We start from the raw sequence: 26,859 nt of genomic DNA, 5'->3' as shown, positions 1-26,859 counted from the left end.
GCAGGTGTGTTTGTATGCAGCGAGTTTATATGTATGTGCGAGTGTTTAATAGGTATATATGCACGGATCAATTTTATATGTATATGCGAGTGTTTGTAGGTGTATGCACGCGTCAAGTTTATATGTATATGCAACTTATTCACAAGTGTGTATGCATACGTTGCTAACATTATATGTATTGGTATCGATTTCATATTATTGTACACATGTATATTATATATGTATATTTGAACATCTAGTAGTATGCATGTATATGTGAGTAATTTATAGGTGTATAGGCACGTGTTTTATGTATGTATTGATAAGCGAAGTTTGATTTAAATCCTACACGGCGCCTCATAATATTTCATAGTACTAGCCATAACTTTAGCCATAACCACCCCATTTGCCCCCTGGCTGTCCGAGGTTCTCTGCGAACATCGCTCCAAACTCAGGGCAGCAGAGAGGAAATAGCTTAAATCAAGAAACTCTACCAAACTCAGTGCATTTCAGTCTCTCACCTCTTCCTTCTCTGCAAATGTCTTCACAGCTAAAACATCCTACTACCACAACAAAATTAACAGCTGTTGTGATGCTCGGACACTCTTCAAAATGTTCTCTTCTCTTCTCTTCTAAATCTGTCTCCACCACCTCCTCCATCGACTCTTACAGTGGACAACTTTGCAGTTTCCTTAACAAATATGACAAGAACCATCAGTAACCAATTCTCCACACCGCAGACTGAGGATAACTTCACAATGACTGATGCACACTCTTTCTCCTTCTTCTCTCCACTCTCAGAGATGGATGTTTCCAAACTTATCCTGTCCAATCATCCTACTACTTGTCCACTTGATCTGATCCCCACTCATCTCCTTCAAGAGATCTCCTCTTCAATCATACCTTCACTTACTCACATTATCAACTCCTCTCTTCGCTCTGGAACATTTCCCTCAGCATTTAAGCAGGCTCGGTAAGCCCACTGCTTAAAAAACCATCTCTAAATCCAGCGCTTCTATAAAACAACAGACCTGTATCCCTTCTGCCGTTCATTGCAAAGACACCTGAGCTGCTTTCTATGTTCCTTATACAGAAAAACCTTCGGGAGAGCAATCAATCTGGCTTCAAAAGTGGCCACTCAACTGAGACTGCCCTGATCTTGGTTACTGAAGTCCTGCGACTGGCAAGAGCAGCTTCAAAATCCTCAGTACTCATCTTACTGGACCTGTCTGCTGCTTTTGACACTGTTAATCTTTATATTCTCCTGTCCACCCTGAGAAAGATGGGCATCTCTGGAATCGCACTCCTGTGGTTGAAGTCCTACCTCTCCGATAGATCCTTCAGAGTATCTTGGAGGGGTGATGTTTCTAAGTCATAACAACTTTGCTCTTGGGGTTCTTCAAGGCTCAGTACTTGGACCATTTATCTTCTATATCTACATGACATCATTAGGATCTGTCATTCAGAAGCATGGCTTTTCTTATCACTGCTACGCTGATGACACCCAACTCTACTTCTCATTCCATCCAGATGACCCGGCGGTAGCTGCTCGCATTTCTGCCTGTCTGAGTGACATTTCTAGCTGGATTAATGATCATCACCTTCAGCTTAACCTTACGAAGACAGAACTCCTGGTGATTCCAGCTAACCCATTGTTTCATCACAACTTCTCCATAAAGCTGGGTTTGTCAATTGATCCAGAATGCAGCAGTGAGGGTTGTCTTCAATGAGCCAAAAAAAGCTCACGTTACTCCTCTCCTCATCAGGTTACACTGGCTACCATGGCTATATATTAGGGCTGTCAAATGATTAAATTTTTTTTATCAAATTAATCAGAATTTTCAGTGGATTAATCATGATTAATCACTATTTGCCACTACACCTGAATCCTAACCATTTTTTTCTGAAATGCATACCAAAAGATAAATAACAGGACACAGATACATAATTTTCATGTATTGTTTCATCATGTGGTTGTTTTTTTCTGAATTTCAAAAGTTTAACATTTACTTAGATCAAATTTACCTGAGCACTATATCAAACCATGCCATTTAACTACAGATAGTGTAAGAGTTTTAGGTGAACCAGTGGTTAAATATAGCCACATATCTATGAAATTATGGATAGAGAAACTCGAAAGAATGAACTCAGAAACAAAAACATGCGCCACAATCACATAAGCAGCACTCTGGGCACTCTTGTTTTTGGGAGGTGTTCATTTGCTCTGCCACAATACTTTAGGATCAATATTTTCACGTTCTGAAGGCTTCAAGTGCCAGTAAAACCAAGTAAAAATACATATGCTTTCCCAAACAGCTGTAATTTTCGCTGCATTGCATGTAGGCGTTCTGCGCATGCGCAGTGTGAAACACAGGACGCTATAACACAGTGATCCTCAAATCTGGCTCGCGAGATCCACTTTCCTGCGAAGTTTAGCTCTAACCCTAATCAAACACGCATGAGTTTGCTAATCAGTGTCTTTAGGATCATTAGTAAATCACAGACACGTGTGTTTAATTGGAGTCTGCGCTAAACTCTGCAGGAAACTCGCGAGCCAGATTTGAGGATCACTGCTATAACAGGAAGAAGAAGCTCCAGTGTATCAACTACCAAAGTCATCTCTGTTTATCGAACTTGGCATGAATGTATTTGAGAGTAACTGGGGTAAAACCTTAAGCTTCTTCGGTGTTTTCTTCGCGGTGCTCGCCGCTGTTTTTTACTATCTTGAGAATTCAGAGATCGACGAGACTTTCCTAACCTGAATAATTTGTCACACTGCGCATGCGTGAAATGCCTTAAAAAATTTGACGTAATTAACGACACATATATATGAAACCTGGCTGTGCGTTCTGTACTAGACTAACTGAGACTTGTCATGGCACTTATATACTGTTGTTGTTCTGTTGTTTACCTGACTGCTTCTATTGTTCTCATTTGTAAAGTCACTTATGAATAATAAAAGCATCTGCTAAATGATTAAATGTAAATGTAAACCTCTGGTTATCGTCTCACTATATTCAAGTTGTTATGTAATTAGATTAATTATAGGGGGCTAGATAAAACATGATTGGAATATCATATTTAACAGTGCTAGCCATAACCTCTGATTATTGTTTGAGCTTTAACTCAGTTGTTACATAGGTGACTGTAGGGGGCTAAACAGAACCACTGTTTAAAGAATGACAAGCATGAGGTGGTCTATTAACTAGTTAGTCATAACCAGTGGTGGAAAGAGTACTGAAAATTTGTACTTAAGTACAAGTACTGTTACATTGATGAAAAAATACTCTATTACAAGTAAAAGTACTTCTGTCATAACAGTACTTAAGTAAAAGTAAAAAATACTTGAACAAAACCCACTTTTATCTTATTGACAAAAAAAGTGTGTTAATTAGTGGTCATGAAACAGGGAGTTCTAACTTCAATATCTGGTTGGACAGGAGTGGTTAAAGGGTCAGTTCACCCAAATAGCAAAATTATGTCATTAACAATTTACCCTATGTTGTTCCAAACCCGTAAGACCTCAGTTTATCTTTGGAACATAGTTTAAGATATTTTAGATTTAGTCCGAGAGCTCTCAGTCCCTCCATTGAAGCTGTGTGAATGGTATACTGCCCATGTCCAGAAAGGAAAGAAAAACATTATCAAAGTAGTCCATGTGACATCAGAGGGCCAGCCTAAATCGAACTGAATCGTTTTAAATGGTTCGCGTCTCCAATACGCATTAATCCAAATGAATTAAGCTGTTAACTTTTGATAAGCTGTTAACTGTTGACTGAACTTCTGTGAAGAGAGAACTGAAGATGAACACCGAGCTGAGCCAGATAATGAACAATAGACTGACTCGTTCACAGAACCTTCTGACTCCAAAGGAGGAGGTGGTGGGCGAGTTGTGACATGCGGCGGGAGCAAAGATCACCTTGTCGGTTGATGTACGCAATGGTCGCTGTGTTGTCCATTTGGACCAGTATATGCTTGCCTTGTAAGTGACCTTTGAGACGGTTCAAGGCAAGGTGCACTGCTAACAACTCTAGGCAATAGATGTACATAATTCATAAATGCAAACTGTTAGCAGTTAGAAGAATCAAGAATAATACAGAGTTAATAAGAATTATTTCTAAATGCTGGACCTGTTCTCATTTCGCTCTGCATATTGAACCTGAAAGTGTTTTTTTTTTTTTTACCAAGAATCGAATGAAATTAGCCTAAGACGTTTTGAAATTAACTCTAATGGTTAATTGTCTAATGGTTTTTAAGGATGTTACAATGTTATGTTATATTATATTATTATTGTTGTTTTATGTCTTCCTTTCCTCTCCATTAGCAAACCAACATTTTACAATTACATTCAGTTTGCAATCCGTCCCTTTGTGCCACCTGGCAGTAGTTTTGCGAATGATTTTAAGACGCCACTGACTTGCAGTTAACGCTGGTACACGCGGTAGTATTACCCATTCTGGTTGTCTACCTACTGTATCTTAAAGTGTCACTGGCCCACCGGTGGGCCCAAAGCCATTGCATATTCAAAACCGTAATATTCTATACTAAACCTAAACTAATCTTGACAAACTATATATCATTGGAGACCTTAGAGGTTGTATTTTTTATATTTGACCACTGTTTTATATTTAAAATTATGTAGTGACAGTAATTCATAAATTTGTGACAAGAAAATTTAGCAAAAAAAAAAAAAAAGTAGTTGCCTTTTGTTACAAAAAGCTGATACATACATATACAATCACGAAAATATATATTTCTTATATTTTTTTGGCTGCCAATAATTCAGACAAAACATCTTTTCTAGTTTTTATAAAAAAATTTGAGAATAAATTGAATATGTATATTTGTATATCTATGATTGATGTTGCAAGTATTCAGTAAAAAATTAAATGAATGTCAATTTCATGTATGATCATAATATGATGTGATAATATGATCATGATCATGTATGAAGTTTCTGTAACAACACTCTAGTAGCTATGTTTGATTAAAAAAACATTTACAACCTATCTAGAATGTTTTATTGCTGTTTGAATAAAAAAAATCAAATCAGTCGTCCATTACAATTCATACAAGGAGCATGACTAGTACCTAGTGGACATTGTTGGTATAGCAACTAAAAATAACACAGAAACCTCATTTTTTGTGATATCAATGTCAAATTTGGAACACAACTTCTTTAGATTTTAGGCTTTTCATTTGACATGAAATTAAATTCAACACATACTTTTTTTTTTTTTTTTATAAAATATTAATAAATATTAAATTACTTTTTTTTATTACAACAAACTTAAACACCTTTAACTTTTTTATTTTACATTTTATTCAACTTCTTTCACATGTACAAGAAACTTCCAAGTGTGTTTTTAAAAACGAGCCCAAAATTAGGTTCATATTCCAAACCGTTCCAGAATTACATTAATTTGAATCTGGACATGCCCTTTTCAGCTCTACCCCCAAAAAGGGGGGGGTGACACTTAAGGGGTTAATAAAACCTTGACTGTTATGACTTTTACATTTTTTTCAGCAGTACTTATCAGGTAATAGTGACATTTTTAAATGAATGAAAGAAATAAAGAAAGAAAGAAAGAAAGAAAGAAAGAAAGAAAGAAAGAATGAATAGCATACAATACTTTTAATAAGCTGGTTTTAAAAAAAGTACCATTTCATTTACAATTGATTCATGACTATGAAAGATAAGTAATAGATTATTCTATTTATGAAAATGTGCTAAATAAATATAGGTGTTCTATGTCTCTTTTTTGTATACTGTATTTCTCAGCCAGCGTTACTGTATGTGTAACCCAGATGTGGTGCAGCAGTTCCACAATCCAGATACAATCTTCATCCTTGCGTTTGCCATCATCCTCCTCAACACAGACATGTACAGTCCCAACATCAAACCTGACCGGAAGATGATGCTGGAAGACTTCATCCGCAACCTAAGAGGTGAGACAGAAAAAAATTGAATAGAAAAATGCTTAAGGGGAGAATTAATTTATCAAGGGACAACTAAACACACGTTCCTATCTTCCTTCACAAGTGTTTTTTTTTCATGCTTTGCTGTTGTCGAATGTTATGACAAAACAGTATTGAAGCATTAACAAAACTAGCACTATTCCTTTGCTGTCTTTCCTTCAGTAAATTCAGGAACATTTCACTTTACTGAGTGGGGGAAACCTCATTAAGCATCAATGCATAATGCTTTTCAAAGCACCCTAAAGCACATTCATCTAATGAAAACTGCCAGTGACATCAGCACACTATTTTTCTCATAGTGTAAACTTTCATTTTCATTACTCTGTGACACAGAAACTCTCTGTACATTAGCAGATCTTACTGTGGATCCCTGCATTGCTGTACTGTGTGTCTCTAAACTCATAAAATTGTAACTTGTTTCCTGTAAAAATGATCAGAGACCAGAGGAATCCAAAGAAACATAAACCAAATAGTATTACAGTAACACTTTATAGTATGGTTCAGTTTGTTGACATAATTAGATAACCACATTACTTTAAAATAAAATAATATATCTCTTATTGTTGGTTAATGCACATAAAAATAACATTACCTGATAGGACCTTAACCTGTTAGCCAGCACCAGAACGCGGGCATCCTGAATGCCCCTAAACTCGCATGTGTCAGTGTTTACGAAAAGATTATTTAATTTTAATCTGGACAAACTATGTTTCATTATAAAGATCTAAGCCTCAAGCATCGACTACAGATCACTGTTTTTCAATGGAAAGCTCATAAAGACGGTATTTGCTACATTTGTGTAAGCATTACACATAAATATATGAACAATAGAAACACTGTACATACCAGATCCATCTTAATAACAAGTCATAAACACATCCACAGCTGTAAATCACGGTTTAGTTAGAAAGGTAAGGGTCCACTGAACGACATCTCATGAAGCATGTTTAGTCCAATGAAGCAACAACGTTGTAATATGGGTCATAATTCCTTTATTTACGTTTCAGTTCTTCAGCAACAGAACTGTCTGTGTCTGTTATGGAATAACTCATAGTCAGAAACTGCGTCTTCGTAGTAAAAAAACTTGATGGTTTTCCAGCGTACAGTGTCACAAACAGTATGAGACGATCCAACGGAAAAAATGAATGAATAAAAGATGAGCGAAGGATAGTATATTTGAATTTTGGCTCTCTCTCCTGAGGGCTCATGACGCGATCTGACACGTTCTGACGCGCTCTGACGCACCTGTCAGCTGATGGAGGAGGAACTTACAGCGATAGCTTTTTTCTTTCTTTGTTTTATTTTTCAACAGTTTTTATTAGTGGTGGCCCGTAATCGGCGTTAACATGCTGCGTTAACGTGAGACTCTTGTCGGGCGATAAAAAAATTATCGCCGTTAATCAATTCTCAAATTTGGGTTGGGAGAGAGAGCCGAGAGAGAGAGAGACGAGTATCACGGACAGCGACACTGAACCAAGCTCTTTTCTTGCGAAGTTCTCCTCAAAGTCCCTCTTGCACCTGAACGAACAAATACAAATCGCAGTTTGAACAAACAAAAAGATGTGAAAGAGCCCAATTCATTATCACGGTGGTCTGGTGTTCAGGGCTCACGCAGAGAAAGGCGTCTCAAAACACTTGAACACTGAATTTGCTTATTTTTGCTCTTGTGCCGACAAATATATACAAAATATGTCAAAATATCCACCTTGGAAATTATAGTCGAAAAAAAACTGTCAGTTATTTCTTAAGTGAAAGTAAACAGTTGATGTGCGCCTAATTTGGCTACTAGCTGCTGTAATGTTAATCCAAGAAAATGAAAATGAAAATCATTCACTTCTCTTGACTGAATTACTTTGTAGTTTTAACAGTGAAACCAAAAATTATTCAGACACCAGATAAAATTTTTGATATATATACCAAAACTGTAATAATGTGAGAAATGAGGTGTCTGAATAAATGTAGGTTTGATTTTATATTTAATTTTTACATTGAAGACTATCCAGTGCTATTTTACATTTAATTGTTTAGTTTCTGTACCTTGACACCTACAAACATGAAAAAAACTTAAACATTGTATAAATAGCACGAATAAATAAAAATAAACAAACATAACAAATTAAACAATTACAAACAGGGCCCAATGGTACAACCTTCACCGGGTCCCTGCTGCCCCAGCTACGGCCCTGCTCACGCCTGTTTCAACATATACTCCGTCTGCAGTGTGAATGCAGTCCATGTGCGTTACATACGTGGTGCAGCACGGACTCGATGTGCTTTCACACAGGACGCGTTTCCAGTTTGCTACTCGGTAGGTAAACGATCGCTGCACTGCTTCTGACACAACGCTCCTGGAACACAACTGGAATCCATTAACATGGATACATACGCACTGCAGACGGAGTATGTGTGAAACAGGCGTAAGGCTGTTTGCACCTTGTGCAATGTGGAATTAGTTTACAGCTTTTTCAAGCACTTTGTGATGCATTTTGGAAACAGGAGATGAGCCCCTTTTCTAATGCACCACCTAGCTTGATAAACCCCTTTTTAAAGACTTACTGTTTGTAAATTTTATTTGGCTAACACGCATATTCGGAATGCCTTCGGCAGAATTCGAATGAGCCATTTTAATCTAGATTAATTTCAAGATCATAGTGAGATTGATCTAGATTAAAAAAATAATTTATGCCCACCAGTTGTTTTTATATATGTGAGAGTGTGTTTTATGTTGAATGTGAATGTATTTGCATGATTACCATCTGTTTGATTGCAAATCAGCCCAAATCAACTTGCATTACTGTATGATCACAGCTTTCAAAGTGAACATGTCTATATAAATAGAGAAGTGGATAATTTACTTTATGGCACAGTTGTGTTATTACCATCTGTATAACTGGCCATCAGCACATCAACACTTATTTGTATCGTAATTTACCGTGAATATATATTCAACACTTTTGATGTGTGTTTTTATTTAGGGGTTGATGATGGTGCAGATATTCCACGGGACATGGTAATGGGAATATATGAGCGTATTCAGCTGAGGGAATTACTATCAAATGAAGACCATGTCACTTATGTCACCAAGGTGGAGCAAAGCATTGTGGGAATGAAAACGGTGAGTTAAACAGTTTGGGGTTTACGTTACAGCTAATGTCCATGTCATACTGCATCCAAATATATTTTATATGACTCGTAACTATCACATTATGCTAAACTGAGATGTGCAGTTATTTCTCCATCATAGCTGATTTTTTTTGTGTAATACCCATACAGTATATCAAATAAAGATCATTAAAATATGATTATACTGTATCATTATAACATAGGTGTTCTGCTATTTCACCTCTACCATCTCTAAATGCTTCATACATGGAGTAGCATAATATAATAATTCATTGGGCTGTTGGTGATTCATTGCAGCTCATGCCTGTAGCATTGCTGCCATTCCTCATTATTGCAACAGAAGAACAGCAGCACTGAATAACCTCCATTTTTTCATTCATTATCTTACTTCAGATTTAGCCCTTACTGTTACATTTCCCTCCCACATTGCAATATGAATTACTATTTTTTTTATTATTATTATTATTATATATTATCTATTATTATTTTTATTTTATTTTTGTCAGAAAAAGCTGTTTACTTGAGGGTTAAAATTATGTATAAAGATTTTAGTGCATTTCTCTATATTTCAGATTCAGATTTCAGAGCGATTTTCTTCTAAAACGTGTTAGACTTATGTTTACAATACATATTTCTAGACACTTTTTTTCCTAATTGTTATGAAAAATTAATTTAATTCAATATATGTTATCTGATTGATATTATATGATCGAATCTATTATGAACTATCATGTCTTGAACAGTTTTGTCCCTCAAGTAAATGTATCTTTTGTTTCAATTATTTATTTATTTTGTAGACTCCTTAACTGCTGTAGCTAATAATGCTGGTCTTGTAGCCCATAAGCACTTTATGACTAAAGTTTGATAAATATGCTTGAGGATAGAGTGGAGTACCCCTTTGAACCCACAGTCCTGGGCGGTATGAAGCACAGAAGGGACATCTCAAATGATCCTTCTCCTGTTGCCTACCGCCCTTTGTCCTTATTATTTGTTTTATGTGGGTGGAGACTGCACTGGAGCTCCCAGCTTCCCCCTCATGTCAGAGAGCCTTGTCTCGCCTTTACCGGGTCAACCTTAATGATGTTTCCACCGGTTCACCTATGGAAACCTTGTTACGACTTTTACTTCTGCCTAATAGTCAGCTTTCCACCAGGGCCCCTGAATAAACCATCCAAGCGGTAGTGGTGATAGGCGGTCTGTACAAAGGGCAGGGACTTAATCAATGCAGCTTAATCAAAGCTTATAACCCTTTTTTACTGGGAATTCCTTGTTAATGGGAAATAGTTTCAATCCCTAATCCTAATCACGGCGCAGGGTAGACACACTTCATGAGATAAATGCTACCAGATTGCAGGTCAGCATCATTTACGGTCGGAACTATGATGGTATCTGATCGTCTTTGAGCCTCCGACTTTCATTCTTGATTGATATCTAAATATTATCTAAATAAAATATTGTTGGCAAAAGCTTTCACTTTAATCCATCTTGCGCCGGTCCAAGAATTTCACCTCTAGTGGTGCAATATGAAAACTGCCACTTATCCCTCTTAATCATGGCCCCGGGTTCCAGAAACCCACTGTTCCAGAAACTATTCCATTATCCCTAGCTGCTGTTTTCAGTTGCAAATGGCGACCTGCTTTGTTTGCATTTTTTTTTTTTTAAGTAAAGACTCCGGACCCAGAGGTGACTGGACACCAAGCTAAGGGCATCCAAGGGGCACCGAGAGGCAGGGTATGGGGCAGGCCCACTCCCAAGAGCCAACTACAATCTTCAGCAACTTTAACCCTCTGGAGTCTAAGGGTATTTTTGGGGTCTAGAGAAGTTCCTCTTCAGGAACTCAAGCTGCATCAAACAATGCTTTGGGGAACGCGCAGCTGGCTTCAGCTTCGCATATTTCAGCAAGCACTCTGTGTTTGGCATGTCATTCTGTTTTGTCAGTCTTATTTATTGTTGTTTATTGTTGTCACTATTAGCTCCTCTACGACCTGTAGTGCTGCAGGCCTTCTGTCCTCCTCCCTTTCGGGAGCCCGACTAAGCGAAACTGAACTGTATGTGTCCAGCTCGAGCGTTGGATGCATATGTCCACAGAGCTGCCCTGTGGAGAAAAACAGACCAATTGCTTGTATGCTGCGGTCCCCCAAGAGGGGTTTTCCTGCTTTTAAGCAGACTATTAGTCGTTGGATAGTCGAGGGTATCAACACCACCTATGGGTCCTCTGGTCGTCCCCTGCTGTCAGGAGCCAAGGCTCACTCTACTCGAGGTATGGCGGCCTCCAAGGCCTTTCATCTGCAATGCTGCGGGGTGGTCGACACCTTCTACTTTTATAAGATTCTATGGCTTAGACATGCCAGGCACTTCAGTCCTCTCGTCCTAAGCTGTGCTCTTTGGATACAGACTAGGCAAGGGTTTGGTAGTCTGGCAGCGTTGGTACTCTTTCCCTAAAGCGTTGTTTGACGCAGCTTGAGTTCCTGAAGATGAACGTCTCTAGGTTACGTATGTAACCCTAGTTCCTCGAGGGAACGAGACACTGCATCTCAAGGCCATACCCCCGGCACCCCTGCCGCCGCTTGCTGGTACTCGAAGCTGAAGCCAGGTGCGCGGCTCGTGCCTTTATAGATTCCTGGTCGCTTACGCCACCCCGCCCGTGACATCACGCTCTTCTATAAGACAGATTGGATATGATATTCAGAGTCGCTCACGCTAAACGCGTTCCCCAAAGCGTTGTTTGATTCAGCGTCTCGTTCCCTTGAGGAACTAGGGTTACATACGTAACCTAGAGACGTTTTGTCATCACCTGAAATGTGTGCTTTTTTCAGTTTCTTATAAATATCTAAATGGCTAAATCTAATCTCACTGTAATCAGCACAAACTGGGCTATAATAATATGTGAGCAGCATGTATGTACATTATTGTGTTTTTGAGAAAAAAAATGTATGCGTGGTTAATGAAAAACTAAACATGTTAAAACCCTTGAACAAGGCAATAAAACACATGTAGGACATTGGTTCCTGGGGCCTTTGAGAACTGGAGCTTGTAGCCTAGAATTTTTATTTCTAAATTATATGAACATCATCTTGTTTACTCACTTACAGAAAACAATATATTGATTTCAATTTTCTAAGACACTTTTTCTTGGTAAAAGTCATATGTGAGTATGCGTCACCTATCATGAATATCATTGTGATTTACACCTGAGAAAACAAGGACCGCATAATGAGCTGCGTAATGAGCCTTTCAGTCAGCTGTGTGACCGAGAGGGAGGAGTTACAAGGAAGAATGTGAGGACAAAATAAATGTATATAATTTTATGTTTGCAGTTTATTTAGAATATATTTAATTATCTCACAGCAAAATTTAATATCCAATTTAATATGGCATCATTACTCCAGTCACACAATCCTTCAGAAATCCTTTTAACAATCATATTTTCTACAAAAAAACATTCATTGGTATTATTATTATCTTTATTAATCAATTATTAAATTATTATAAATTAGTAATGTTGAAAAGAGCTGAGAATATTTTTGAGGGGGAATTAATTGAAAGAACAGCATTGTTTTTACATTTGTTACATTTATGTCATTTACATCAAGCTTTTGAATTGTATAGTATTGTATATTGTTATTGAAACTTCATAATGTTTCACTTGATTATACATTTAGTCAGGAATTATAGTTTGGAAAAAGTCTTTGGAAAAAGTCTAACAAGTAAAATGTTTACACGTTATGTGAAAACTAGTACAAGTATATAAATAAATAAAAAAGAGACTTACACATGTTTATGATCTCTGCTGAATAAAGTGCTTCATTCTTTTTTTTTCTGAGGAAATCCATTTCTCAAATCCTCAACCACATCACATCTTTTTGGGGTGATTTATGTCTTATTCCTCTCATTGCGAAGCAAACAGTAAAATAAACAAACTTGAAGAACAGTCTGGCCGCTTTTTTTTCTGTGTGGGCGTATTCAAGCCGCACACTTCAGTTTGAATCTGAATAGCACGTTCAGCGCGGGGGCATGGTCACATTAGATATAATGAAGGGAGACGTGAAAAACATCGCGTTGTTTTCATAATGGATAACTTTATAACAGAATATATGTTTGGTGGCACTTGTTTAGTTTAAAAGTAGACATGTCAAGCTTTCTATAGATATCTCTCTCATGTCTTTTCGTTGACTATTCACTGAGTTACAGTTCATTTTTATGACGTGTTTGTACATGAAGATCAGCGCAGACAAAGGCTGCAGACAGCACACCTTGTTTGTTATCTTTATTTTATAAGTGCACAAAGTTTTGTTGTTATTATGTCTGTATCCAAAAAAAAGTAGACCCTTTACAGATTCGACTGATGTATTGCTCTTATCTGTACGATTAAAACTGAAAGTGTAATTTAAGTTCTTTTGGGGGTTATCAGGAGAAAATGACCCATAATCGACTCCAGAGGGTTAATGCGCATATTCCAAGTCTTTTTCTTTGTTTAATTATAGCACCACATACTGGTCTGGCATGTATACTACATGGATTTGTGTTGGTTTTGTGGTTTCATGTGGATGCAGATATTTCTTGAGATGAGGAAAAAGATCAGATAGGGAAAGCTCTGGCTTCATGTGGACGTAGTGTAAAGCACTGAACATCATCAGTAAAACTCAGCATATTTAACTAGCATGGCATTGAGTGTGTTTTCACTTTTTTTATGTATTGATAAATCATGTAAAATCATCCTGCTCAAAACCCATAACTCTCATTTGCTCATTGCAATTTGATTCTCAATCTGTGTAATTACTTTTTTGTGTTCCACATTTGTAACTGTCAAAAGAAAAATTGAGAAAGTAGCAACATAATTAATTAATTAATTAATAGTGTAGCTCCTGTTTAAGTTTTTGGACTTATGGTACATTTACGTTTTTCAGTATATATTCAGTATATAATGAAAAATGTTTACTCGAAACCATTTTAATAGATGTTTTATTTCTGGCAAACATATTTATGTACAATATAAGCAAATCAATGAATAATTATAGGTCTTCTGTTGCTAGTCAACATTGCTCAAGTTTCTGTTACTAGAAATGTTCTCTATTTGCTGCAATGCAGACTTTTTCTAGTGCTTAGCAACTTAGCGATCATAGAAATCAAGGACTTTGATTTAGTAAAACCATTTCACATTAACCACATTAACCATTCACTCTCTCATAGCCAGTATTCATGTTTATTCACCTTGGACTGAAAAGCAAACAGCTTTGAAAGACATGAATTTGAAAGTTATCCAAAACAAAATCTGATTAAAATAGAAATATTTATTTCCTAGACATGAAGGGATTATCAGAAGAATTTTGGTAGTATAGCTTGACAAGTCAGATTTTTTAGAATAGATAGTACATAGATCAAAATTAATCATTAAAGAAAAAGCGAATAAAGGTCAGGTAAAAATAGCATTCATTCTTCTTAATAAACTCCAATCTCTCTGAATGGGAAACCTTTGCATTTTCAAAAAACTTTCAGCTTACTTTTCAGTAAATGTAATAGTAAAAGTCTCCTTACACTTTCAATTAACTTTTCACTCTCATGTTCTCACAAGTGTGATTTCTGTATTGAATTGTTTGTAATAAACTTTTTATATGTAATAATTTTGCACTTCAGCTGGATTTTTTATAGTATTCTTACTTTTTCTGAGTTGCTAAGATGTTGCTGACACTCTCCGTTCTCTCTTTTCCCTTCACATCTCATTAATCACCTCTCTTTTCTTTTTCCAACCTCTGCCTGTTGGGCTTTTATGGTTTTGCTGCCATTGGGGTTTTCACAGAAGGGCAAATGTGGAGCATACCTGCTGATTCAGATACTAGCCAAGTTCCCATACAGTTTTTGTGCTGCTTTGTTATCAACAAAGAGAATAAGTGTAAAAAAAAAAAAAAAAGAAAAAGAAAAAAACTTTGCAAAAGCTGCTGTCTCGATCCAACTGACCTTTTACCAATAAGGTCAATTTTGTCACATACAAAAAATAGTTGCATCACAAAAAATATACATAAATAAATAAATATGCTCTTGAGCTGAAACAATAGGCTATTCATACACAGGTGCAGTTATACTATTATTCTTCTGATTAACTTTTATTAGACTGTGTTGAAAATAGGGATCCTCATTTAGTTTTTTCTAACAACCCACACTCATTTCATGAGGCCTAATCGTTTCACAATTATGAGGCCTAACTATTAACCAACAAGATTGTTTATATATAATATAATATAATAATATAATATATATAATATAATATTTATTTATAATAAATATAACATATTTTTTATAATTTCAAATTAAATTGTTTAAACATTTATAAAGAAAAAATCTAGTGACTGTGCAGGCGCCTCATGCACACACAGAGTTCTAAGCATTGCTAACTTGACACATTTTTTTTTTTAAAGCTTCAGACTTTTTCATGTAACGAGACAGCCACGTCGTTGACCGATGCAAAATGGGATCTACCAAAGCACCATGGGTGCTGCCCCTTCCAGTTCTCTGTGCGAGTCGCCTGCGCCCCTATTAGGTGTAGGCCGGTGCTAGGAACAAGAAGTTCCAATCACCATTATCAAAGTCCTACTTCACTGGGTGAGATTGGATAACACTGGGAAAACGTACCCGTTCCGTTTGGAACAGGGATGCTGCGGAAGCCCCATCCTTCCCGAAGGAGGTCTTCAGAGCAAATACACATATAGCATCCGTTTAGGTGTATATGGAGAAATTTGAGGTGATTAAAAGCCTCTTGGGAAGGCAGAAGTCTGCTGGGGAAACACGGGCTCTAAGGCTATACCGTGGACTATACACATAGGTCTCAGTATGGAACCCAGCCTTCCATGGTTCTCACAGGTTTATCATGAACGTGATGAATAATTATCATTATTATTATTATTATTAATGTTGAAAAAGCTGAGAATATTTTTCATTGTTTCAAATATATTTCAGCATTGTTTGTTACATTTGTTACAGTTATATTTATTTGTTGCATTTATATTATTTACATCGAGCTTTTTAATGGCATAGTATTGTACATTGTTATTGAAACTTCATAATATTTCACTTGATTATACATTTAGTCAATAATTATAGTTTCGAAAAAAGTCTTTGGAAAAAGTCTAACTAGTAAAATGTTTACACGTTATGTGAAAACTATTACAAATATATAAATAAATAAAAAGAGACTTAATCATGTTTATAATCTCTGCTGAATAAAGTGATTCATTCCTTTTTTCTGAGGAAATCCATTTCTCAAATCTACAACCACATTGCATCTTTTTGGGGTGATGATGTTTTATTCCTCTCATCGCGAAGCAAACAGTAAAATAAAATAAAAACTTGAAGAGACAAACTACTTTTTCTTCTGTGTGGGCGTCTTCAAGCCGCGTGCTTCAGTTTGAAACATTAGAATCTGAATAGAGCGTTCAGCTTGGGGGCATGGTCACATTAGATATAATGAAGGGAGATGTGAAAAACAGACATCGCGTTGTTTTCATATGGATTACTTTATCACAGAATATTTGTTTTCGGCGGCACTAGACATGTCAAGCTTTCTATAGATATCTCTCTCATGTCTCTTCGTTGAGTATTCATGGAGTTACAATTCATTTTAAAGACGTGTTTGTAAATGAAGGTCAGTGCAGACAGGGCAGGGCCTTGTACTGATATGCCCATCCTTCGAACGCAAACCATAGAAGAGGTTTGTGGCCCGGAAGGATGGATACATGAAAGTACGCATCCTTCAGGTCGATTGCTGCAAATAAATCTTGGGAACGGACACCCAAAAATGCATTTCTGTGTCAACATCTTCAATGGTAGCAGGTGAAGGGCCCGATTCAAAACTCGCAGATCCAAGATTGGTCGTAACCCACCGCCTTTCTTGGGTACAATGAAGGAAGAGCTGTAAAACCCTGTCCTCATATCGGCTGGAGGGACCGGCTTTATCGCGTCCTTCGCCTTTAGGACTGTGATCTCTTCCCGCAAAACAGGACATCAGACGCTGTCACTGTAGTGAAGCGGATACCACTGAACTTGGGGGGACACTGGGCGAACTTAATTGCATAGCTGAGGCTGAAGGTCCGTAGAAGCCAGCGAGACGGGCTGAATAGCACTGACCAGGCACTTAAAAACCATACAAGCGAGACAAGCAGAACCACAGCTGTACCCGCAGTGAAAGAGCGAGGTGGAACACAGGGACCCACCTCGGGCGCAGGGCTCACCTGGTTCCACGGGTTAGCAGAGGGTGCATGAGTAGGGTCTTTGCTGAGATTGTTGCTGAGATCGACATCCGGTCAGGAGGAGGCCCACTGGATACCGTCTGTCGGCCACCAGAACGAGCCGCAGATCATGGCAGCGATCATGACCATCACCCGGTGCCAGGTAACGACCACATCCAGAAATGCACTGGTGAAATGGCATCCTTATAAGGACAATCCGTCATCTTTATAAATACGCACCCATGGAGCTCTTTTATAGTTAATTTGCTCTTAGGAAATGCTCTTTAAGTGCTGAGGCACACAGGGGATATGGCCGCTTACCACATGACAGGAGTAGTGCAGCCTGAAGTTTGCAAAACACTCGACACTGGAACGACCACCGCTGAAGCACCGTCTCGCCAACACATGAAGCTTCCGAGAGCGTGCTGAACCTTAGTTCACAGCAGACACAGTTGATACTAACGCTCGGCTCCGAAGCGAAAAGCTGGTATACATAGCACCTGCTGCTTTCTTATACTCATGCTGTGATCAGCGGCAGCTGGATGCAATAATTGCATGCCAATGTGCATTGGCTCGTTTAGTTTACACTCAAAGTAGATTGTTCTATCAAAGCGATATCCCATTCTGCGTCAGTCACCGACGTGGCGTCGAGAGTGACCAACTGAAAGGGAACATGCACTATGAATGTTCATGAAATTTTCTGAAGTTGCTGTGTGCTGTCAGAGACAGTAATATATTGGATCACTGTTACACCACAATAAAGGATGCATATCACTCTGTTCCACGAGCAGCTTTGGGACGTTCTGATCACTGTCTGGTTCATCTTATACCGTCCTACAAGCAAAAACTGAAATCTGCTAAACCTGTAGTAAGGACTGTGAAGAGATGGACCAGCGAAACAGAGCAGGATTTACAATCTTGTTTTGACCTCACTGATTGGAGTGATTTTAACCCTTTCGAGTCGATTAACGCATATATGCGTTTTGAGTCATTTTCTCCTGATAACCCCGAAAAGAACTTAAATTACACTCTCAGTTTTAATCGTACAGATAAGAGCAATACATCAATCGAATCTGTAAAGGGTCTAGTTTTTTTTTTTGGATACAGACACAATAACAAAAAACCTTTGTGCACTAATAAAATAAAGATAACAAACAAGGTGCGCTGTCTCCAGTCTTTGTTTCCGCTGATCGTCATGTACAAACATTTCATTAAAATGAACTGTAACTCCGTGAATACTCAACGAAGAGACATGAGAGAGATATCTATAGAAAGCCTGGAATGTCTACTTGTAAACTAAACAAGTCCTGCCGAAAACAAATATTCTGAGATAAAGTAATTCATATGAAAACAACGCAATGTCTGTTTTTCATATCTCCCTTCATTATATTTAATGTGACCACGCCCCCGTGCTGAACGCGCTATTCAGATTCAAACTGAAGCGCGCGGCTTGAATACGCCCACACAGAAGAAAAGGCAGCAAGACTGTTCTACAAGTTTTTATTTTATTTTACTGTTTGCTTCGCGATGAGAGGACTAAGACATAAATCACCCCAAAAAGATGTGATGTGGTTGAGGATTTGAGAAATGGATTTCCTCAGAAAAAAGAATGAAGCACTTTATTCAGCAGAGATCATAAACATGAGTAAGTCTCTTTTTATTTATTTGTACTAGTTTTCACATAAAGTGTAAACATTTTACTAGTTAGACTTTTTCCAAATACTTTTTCCAAACTGTAATTCCTGACTAAATGTATAATCAAGTGAAACATTATGAAGTTTCAATAACAATATACAATACTATACCATTCAAAAGCTTGATGTAAATAATATAAATGTGACAAATAGAGATAACTCTAACAAATGTAAAAACAATGCAGTTTTTTCGATTTATTCCCCCTAAAAAAACCTGAAAAATATTATTAGCTCTTTTCAACATTAATAATAATAATAATGATGATGATGATAAATGGGGTTTATTTGGTAGAAAATAATATTGTTAAAAGGATTTCTGAAGGATTGTGTGACTGAAGGATGCCAAAAAAATGTTTGAAAGTCAGCTTTGATTGTTCCTAATAAACTGTTTAACTGCTCCCCCAAGTGGATATTAAATTATGTTGTGGGATAATTAAATATATTCTTAATAAACTACAAACATAAAATTATATACTTTTATTTTGTTCTCACATTCTTTCTTGTAAGTCAAATCAAATCAAATCACCTTTATTTATATAGTGCTTTAAACAAAATACATTGCGCCAAAGCACTGAACAACATTCATTTGGAAAACAGTGTCTCAATAATGCAAAATGATAGTTAAAGGCAGTTCATCATTGAATTCAGTTATGTCATCTCTGTTCAGTTGAAATAGTGTCTGTTTTAATTTGCAATCAAGTCAATGATATCGCTGTAGATGAAAAGTGACCCCAACTAAGCAAGCCAGAGGCGACAGCGGCAAGGAACCGAAACTCCATCGGTGACAGAATGGAGAAAAAAACCTTGGGAGAAACCAGGCTCAGTTGGGGGGCCAGTTCTCCTCTGACCAGACGAAACCAGTAGTTAAATTCCAGGCTGCAGCAAAGTCAGATTGTGCAGAAGAATCATCTGTTTCCTGTGGTCTTGTCCTGGTGCTCCTCTGAGACAAGGTCTTTACAGGGCATCTGTATCTGGGGCTCTAGTTGTCCTGGTCTCCGCTGTCTTTCAGGGCAGTAGAGGTCCTTTCTAGGTGCTGATCCACCATCTGGTCTGGATACGTACTGGATCCGGGTGACTGCAGTGACCCTCTGATCTGGACACAGACTGGATCTGGTGGCCACGGTGACCTCGGAACAAGAGAGAAACAGACAAATATTAGCGTAGATGCCATTCTTCTAATGATGTAGAAAGTACGGTGTTATGTGAAGTGTTCCGGTTCCAGTTTACCTAATTAATGCAGCCTAAAAATCCTTTAACGGATTTGGATATTAAAAGCATATTAGTATGTTATGTGTATGCCAGGTTAAAGAGATGGGTCTTTAATCTAGATTTAAACTGCAAGACTGTGTCTGCCTCCCGAACAATGTTAGGTAGGTTATTCCAGAGTTTAGGCGCCAAATAGGAAAAGGATCTGCCGCCCGCAGTTGATTTTGATATTCTAGGTATTATCAAATTGCCTGAGTTTTGAGAACGTAGCGGACGTAGAGGAGTATAATGTAAAAGGAGCTCATTCAAATACTGAGGTGCTAAACCATTCAGGGCTTTATAAGTAATAAGCAATATTTTAAAATCTATACGATGTTTGATAGGGAGCCAGTGCAGTGTGGACAGGACCGGGCTAATATGGTCATACTTCCTGGTTCTAGTAAGAACTCTTGCTGCTGCATTTTGGACTAGCTGTAGTTTGTTTACCAAGCGTGCAGAACAACCACCCAATAAAGCATTACAATAATCTAACCTTGAAGTCATAAATGCATGGATTAACATTTCTGCATTTGACATTGAGAGCATAGGCCGTAATTTAGATATATTTTTGAGATGGAAAAATGCAGTTTTACAAATGCTAGAAACGTGGCTTTCTAAGGAAAGATTGCGATCAAGTAGCACACCTAGGTTCCTAACTGATGACGAAGAATTGACAGAGCAACCATCAAGTCTTAGACAGTGTTCTAGGTTATTACAAGTAGAGTTTTTAGGCCCTATGATTAACACCTCTGTTTTTTCTGAATTTAGCAGTAAGAAATTACTCGTCATCCAATTTTTTATATCGACTATGCATTCCATTAGTTTTTCAAATTGGTGTGTTTCACCGGGCTGCGAGGAAATATAGAGCTGCGTATCATCAGCATAACAGTGAAAGCTAACACCATGTTTCCTGATGATATCTCCCAAGGGTAACATATAAAGCGTGAAGAGTAGCGGCCCTAGAACTGAGCCTTGAGGTACTCCATACTGCACTTGTGATCGATATGATACATCTTCATTCACAGCTACGAACTGATGGCGATCATATAAGTACGATTTAAACCATGCTAATGCACTTCCACTGATGCCAACAAAGTGTTCAAGTCTATGCAAAAGAATGTTGTGGTCAATTGTGTCAAACGCAGCACTAAGATCCAATAAAACTAATAGAGAGATACACCCACGATCAGATGATAAGAGCAGATCATTTGTAACTCTAAGGAGAGCAGTTTCAGTACTATGATACGGTCTAAATCCTGACTGGAAATCCTCACATATACCACAAGTCCTCCCTCACAGTGGCACAGTTGAATGAGAGGCTCATTATGCAGCTCATTATGCAGGCCTTTGTCTTCTCAGGTGTAAATCACAATGATATTCATGGTAGTTGACGCCTACTCGCAAATGACTTTGACCAACAAAAAGTGTTTTAGAAAATTTAAATCAATATATTGTTTTCTGTGAGTGAGTAAACAAGATGATTTTCACATCATTCAGAAAGAAAAATTCTAGGCTACAAGCTCCAGTTCTCAAATTTTCCGGCAACCAATTTTATGTATGTGTTTTATTGCCTTACTCAAGTGATTTAACATTTTTAGTTTTTCACTAACCATGCATAACATTTTTTTCTCAAAAATACAATCATGTACATTCATGCATTTCACATATTATTATAGCCCAGTTTGTGCTGATTACAGTGATATTAGACTTTACCCATTTAGATAATTATAAGAAACTGAAAAAAGCACAAATGTCAGGGCATGACAAAACTTCTCAAGGCCCCAAAAATATCCTTAGACTCCAGAGGGTTAAAGCTGCTACCACCGATCTGGACGAACTCACAGAGACCGTAACATCCTATATTAGTTTCTGTGAGGATATATGCATTCCTACCAGGACTTATTTAACATTCAACAATGATAAGCCATGGTTTACAGTAAAACTCAGACATCTTCGTCAGGCCAAAGAGGATGCCTACAGAAATGGGGACAGGGTCTTGTACAATCAGGCCAGGAACACACTGAACAAAGAAATTAGAGCGGCTAAAAAGACCTACGCTAAAAAGTTGGAAGACCAGTTTACTTCCAACGACTCAACTTTAGTGTGGAGAGGTCTAAGAGCCATCACGAACTACACGACACCATCCCCTTGCACTGAGGCTAATCAACGACTTGCTAACGACCTGAATTAGTTTTATTGTAGATTTGAAACCCCCAACACCCATTCTGACAATCTCCCTACACATCCATTAACACCTCCTGCAATCCCACTCTCCATACCTCCTGCTCTTCAAATCTGTGAAGATGATGTGCGCCAGGTCTTCAGAAAGAACAAAAGAAGAAAAGCACCAGGCCCAGATGGTGTTACACCAGCCTGTCTGAAAATCTGTGCTGACCAGCTGGCCCCCATCTTTTCACAGATCTTCAACAGATCCCTGGAGTTTTGTGAAGTGCCTTCCTGCTTCAAACACTCCACCATCATCCCCATCCCAAAGAAACCCAAGATAGCAGAACTTAACGACTACAGACCTGTGGCTCTGTAGTCGTTTGAAAAACTGGTTCTGGCTTATCTGAAGGACATCACTAGACCCTTACTGGACCCCCTGCAGTTTGCTTACCGAGCAAACAGGTCCGTGGATGATGCAATCAACATGGGATTGCACTTCATCCTGCAACATCTGGACACAACAGGGACTTATGTGAGGATCCTATTTGTGGACTTTAGTTCGGCTTTCAATACCATCATCCCAACAGCCCTTCAGACCAAACTGACCCAGCTCTCTGTTCCTAGCTCTATCTGTCAGTGGATCACCAGCTTTCTGACAGATAGGCAACAGTTAGTGAGACTGGGGAATTTCACATCAACACTGGTGCCCCTCAGGGATGTGTTCTTTCCCCTCTGCTTTTCTCCCTGTACACCAACGACTGCACCTCTAAAGACCCTTCTGTCAAGCTCCTAAAGTTTGCAGACGTCACTGCAGTCATCGGCCTCATCCAGGACTGTGATGAGTCTGCTTACAGACAAGAAGTTGAGCAGCTGGCTGTCTGGTGCAGTCTTAACAACCTGGAGCTTAACACGCTCAAAACAGTGGAGATGATAGTGGACTTTAGGAGAAACCCCCCTGCACTTTCCCCACTCACCATCATGAACAGCACTGTGACTGCAGTGGAGTCATTCAGATTCCTGGGAACCACCATCTCTCAGGACCTGAAGTGGGACAATCACATTGATTCCATTGTTAAAAAGGCCCAGCAAAGGTTCTATTTCCTTTGCCAGCTGAGGAAGTTTAACTTGCCACAGGAGCTGCTGAAACAGTTCTACTCAGCCGTCATTGAGTCTGTTATCTGTACTTCAATAACTTCTGGTTTGGTTAAGCAATAAAATCAGACATCAGAAGACTATAGAGAACTGTTCGGACTGCTGAAAGGATTATTGGTGCTCCCTTGCCCACCCTTCAAGAACTGTATACATCCAGAGTGAGGAAAAGGGCTCAGAAAATCACTCTGGATCCCTCACATCCAAGTCACCCCATCTTTGAACTTTTGCCATCTGGCCGGCGCCTCAGAGTCGCAAACACCAGAACAGCAAGGCACAAGAACAGTTTCTTCCCCCAGGCAATCTACCTCATGAACAGTTAAATGTTCCCCACTTATGCTTATAAATGTGCAATATCCTTATATTTATTTGTTAACCCTCCATCCTAGAACATTCCTGCATCTCACTCAAATCCTATTCCATTATCATTTATAGCACAATTGTTTATACACTTATTTATTTGCCAATTTGTAAATCTCTCTCTTTTTTTTTTGTCTGTGTGTTGTTGTCTCTGTGTACTGGAAGCCTATGTCACTAAAACAAATTCCTTGTATGCGTAAGCATACTTGGCAAGAAAGCTCTTTCTGATTCTGATTCTGATTATTTTAAAATAGTGCTTCTCAATTAGGGGGCTGGGGAACACTTGGGGGCCAGTGAATCATGCCATTGTTAATTTATTATTTCAGCATTCTTTGAATACTGTGTTAGACAACCGTTTAAACCACTGTTTTAAATGTAATTTGATATAACAATTCAATAAATATCACTCAAGATGTAACTTTTAGAGAAGTAATTTTATGTGCGTCCACACTCAGGTTCTGTCAGTGCCTCACAGGAGACTAGTGTGCTGCAGTCGACTGTTTGAAGTGACTGAGATCAACAAACCCCAGAAGCATGCTGCTCACCAGAGGGAGGTCTTCCTCTTCAACGACCTACTTGTGGTAACTCCAAGTTTCATTATGTAGATGTTTTTTCTTCTCTTTTATTTAAATTGACTGCTGTTAATGAAAGATGACTCCTTCCAATGTAATGGGGCATAACATATCTCTCAATCATACACTAAACCAAGAAATTTATTGAAAAAATATCATATTATCTGACTGCCATACTATTCTTACATATATTATGCACAGAGAATATTTTCCATAAACAGATAATTATGCGTAAATATCTGCCCATAAAAAGGGAAGGGAAAACCACAAAAAAATACATTTCCCAGTACAATTATTGGTGAAACTGGGTGAAATCGTACTATTTCAAAAATACAAATGACATTTGCAAAATTAAACAGTTTTCACATTGTATATGAAATGGAAAACTGAGTAAAATAAAATGAGACATTTAAAATCCAGATATCCAGTCAATATGTGGCAATTACATATTATTCAATTTTTTGTGACAATATCAATTCTCATAACTGCTTTTCTAACTTCATTCAGAGAGTTTTTGGCTTGAATTGTGTTGCAATATGAGTTGGCTCAGTATTTATTCTTCATAAGTGTCTCCCACTTCCCATAAATTTGTGGCAGTTGTACTATTTTGAGTAAACCAGTAGGGAGTCTGGTAAGTAGACACTCAACACTACACCAATCTGTGTGGCCTTCTTTTTCTCACATATGCTCAAGCACTTACAATCTACCACTGACACATAGCAGGGTTATAGTAAGTGCCATTCAAAATTGAATTGAAAAGAATTAAAATTAAATTCCTGGATTTAATTTATTGTGGCCAAAATGATGGATAATTGCAATTTAAACTAGCTTAGCAACATGCTATCATGAAAATTTCATAATTGTTTGAGCTGAGGAGTGATATTTGTGTGGCGTGCTGCTTATGCAGAGCATCCCAAATCATAGTAAAATCAAGTATAATTTGCATTTTCAATTCTTTTCTTCACAGATTTTGAAATTGTGTCCAAAGAAGAAGAGTTCAGCTGCCTATACCTTTTGCAAGGCCTTGGGGCTACTGGGGATGCAGTTCCACCTGTTCGAAAATGAATGTAAGATCATTCAATTTTTAACTAGATATTCAATTCAATGCAGCTTATAGCTAAACTTTATACTACTGGCAATGAAAAATAAAATATACTGTGTGTTTACATATATATAATAGGGCTGTCATAAATAGCGCGTTAACGACGTTAATTAGTTGTTTGTTGTTAATTACGTCAAATTTTTTAACGGATTTCACGCATGCGCAGTGTGACAAATTATTCAGGTCAGGAAAGTCTCGTCAATCTCTGAATTCTCAAGATAGTAAAAAACAGCGGTGAGCGCCGCTACGAAAACACAGAAGAAGCTTAAGGTTTTACCCCAGTTACTCTCAAATACATTCATGCCAAGCTCGATAAACAGAGACGACTTTGGTAGTTGATACGCTGGAGCTTCTTCCTGTTATAGCATCCTGTGTTTCACACTGCGCATGCGCAGAACGCCTGTATGCAATGCAGCAAAAATTACAACTGTTTGGAAAAGCATATGCATTTTTACTTGGTTTTACTGGCACTTGAAGCCTTCAGAACGTGAAAATATCGATCCTAAAGAATTGTGGCAGAGCAAATGAACACCTCCCAAAAACAAGATTGCCCAAAGTGCTGCTTATGTGATGGTGGCGCATGTTTGTGTTTCTGAGTTCATTCTTTCGAGTTTTTCTATGCATAATTTCATAGATATGTGGCTATATTTAACCACTGGTTCACCTAAAACTCTTACACTATCTGTAGTTAAATGGCATGGTTCGATATAGTGCTCAGGTAAATTTGATCTAAGTAAATGTTAAACTTTTGAAATTCAGAAAAAAATAACCACATATTGATGAATCAATAAATGAAAATTATCTATCTGTGTTCTGTTATTTATCTTTTGTTATGCATTTCAGAAAAAAAAATGGTTAGGATTCAGGTGTAATTGCAAATAGTGATTAATCCTGATTAATCCACTGAAAATTCTGATTAATTTAATTAACAATTTTAATCATTTGACAGCCCTAATATATACATATATAAATTATATATATAAACATAGATTACTGATTTATAAAGATTTGTTTTCATGCAGTTTCTTGCACAATACTGTTATCACCTCAAAACACTTCGATCATAGCTGAAAATTGCAACACATAACCATCTGCATGTGTATTGATGTTCACCTGACATTTCATTTCCTTTTTGATAAGTACATCAACCAGCATAATAAAACATTGCCAAAAAGTGGCAAGTGCATCGTTAACTAATTTGTTCCATTGAACTATGTTGGTAACGAAGGAACTTGCAACCATAGTTGCTTTTGGAAAATGCACCCCAGTAA

General features: G+C 37.7%; 1 protein-coding gene across 1 annotated transcript in view; it reads left to right on the top strand.

Annotated features, from left to right (window-relative positions):
* Window positions 1-26,859, top strand: part of LOC113048251 (IQ motif and SEC7 domain-containing protein 3) — a 198,298-nt gene that overhangs the window by 164,862 nt on the left and 6,577 nt on the right. The window contains 4 exon segments of the mRNA XM_074559827.1: window positions 5,762-5,928; window positions 8,934-9,073; window positions 24,370-24,495; window positions 25,454-25,553. Of these exon segments, the coding sequence (XP_074415928.1) occupies window positions 5,762-5,928; window positions 8,934-9,073; window positions 24,370-24,495; window positions 25,454-25,553 (533 nt within the window).

The sequence above is a fragment of the Carassius auratus genome, chromosome 29 (genome assembly GCF_003368295.1).
Source record: "Carassius auratus strain Wakin chromosome 29, ASM336829v1, whole genome shotgun sequence".
NCBI classification, from domain to species: Eukaryota; Metazoa; Chordata; class Actinopteri; order Cypriniformes; family Cyprinidae; genus Carassius; species Carassius auratus.
Note: the sequence above shows the minus strand (reverse complement) of the source record. Positions and strands in the feature narration are given on the sequence as shown.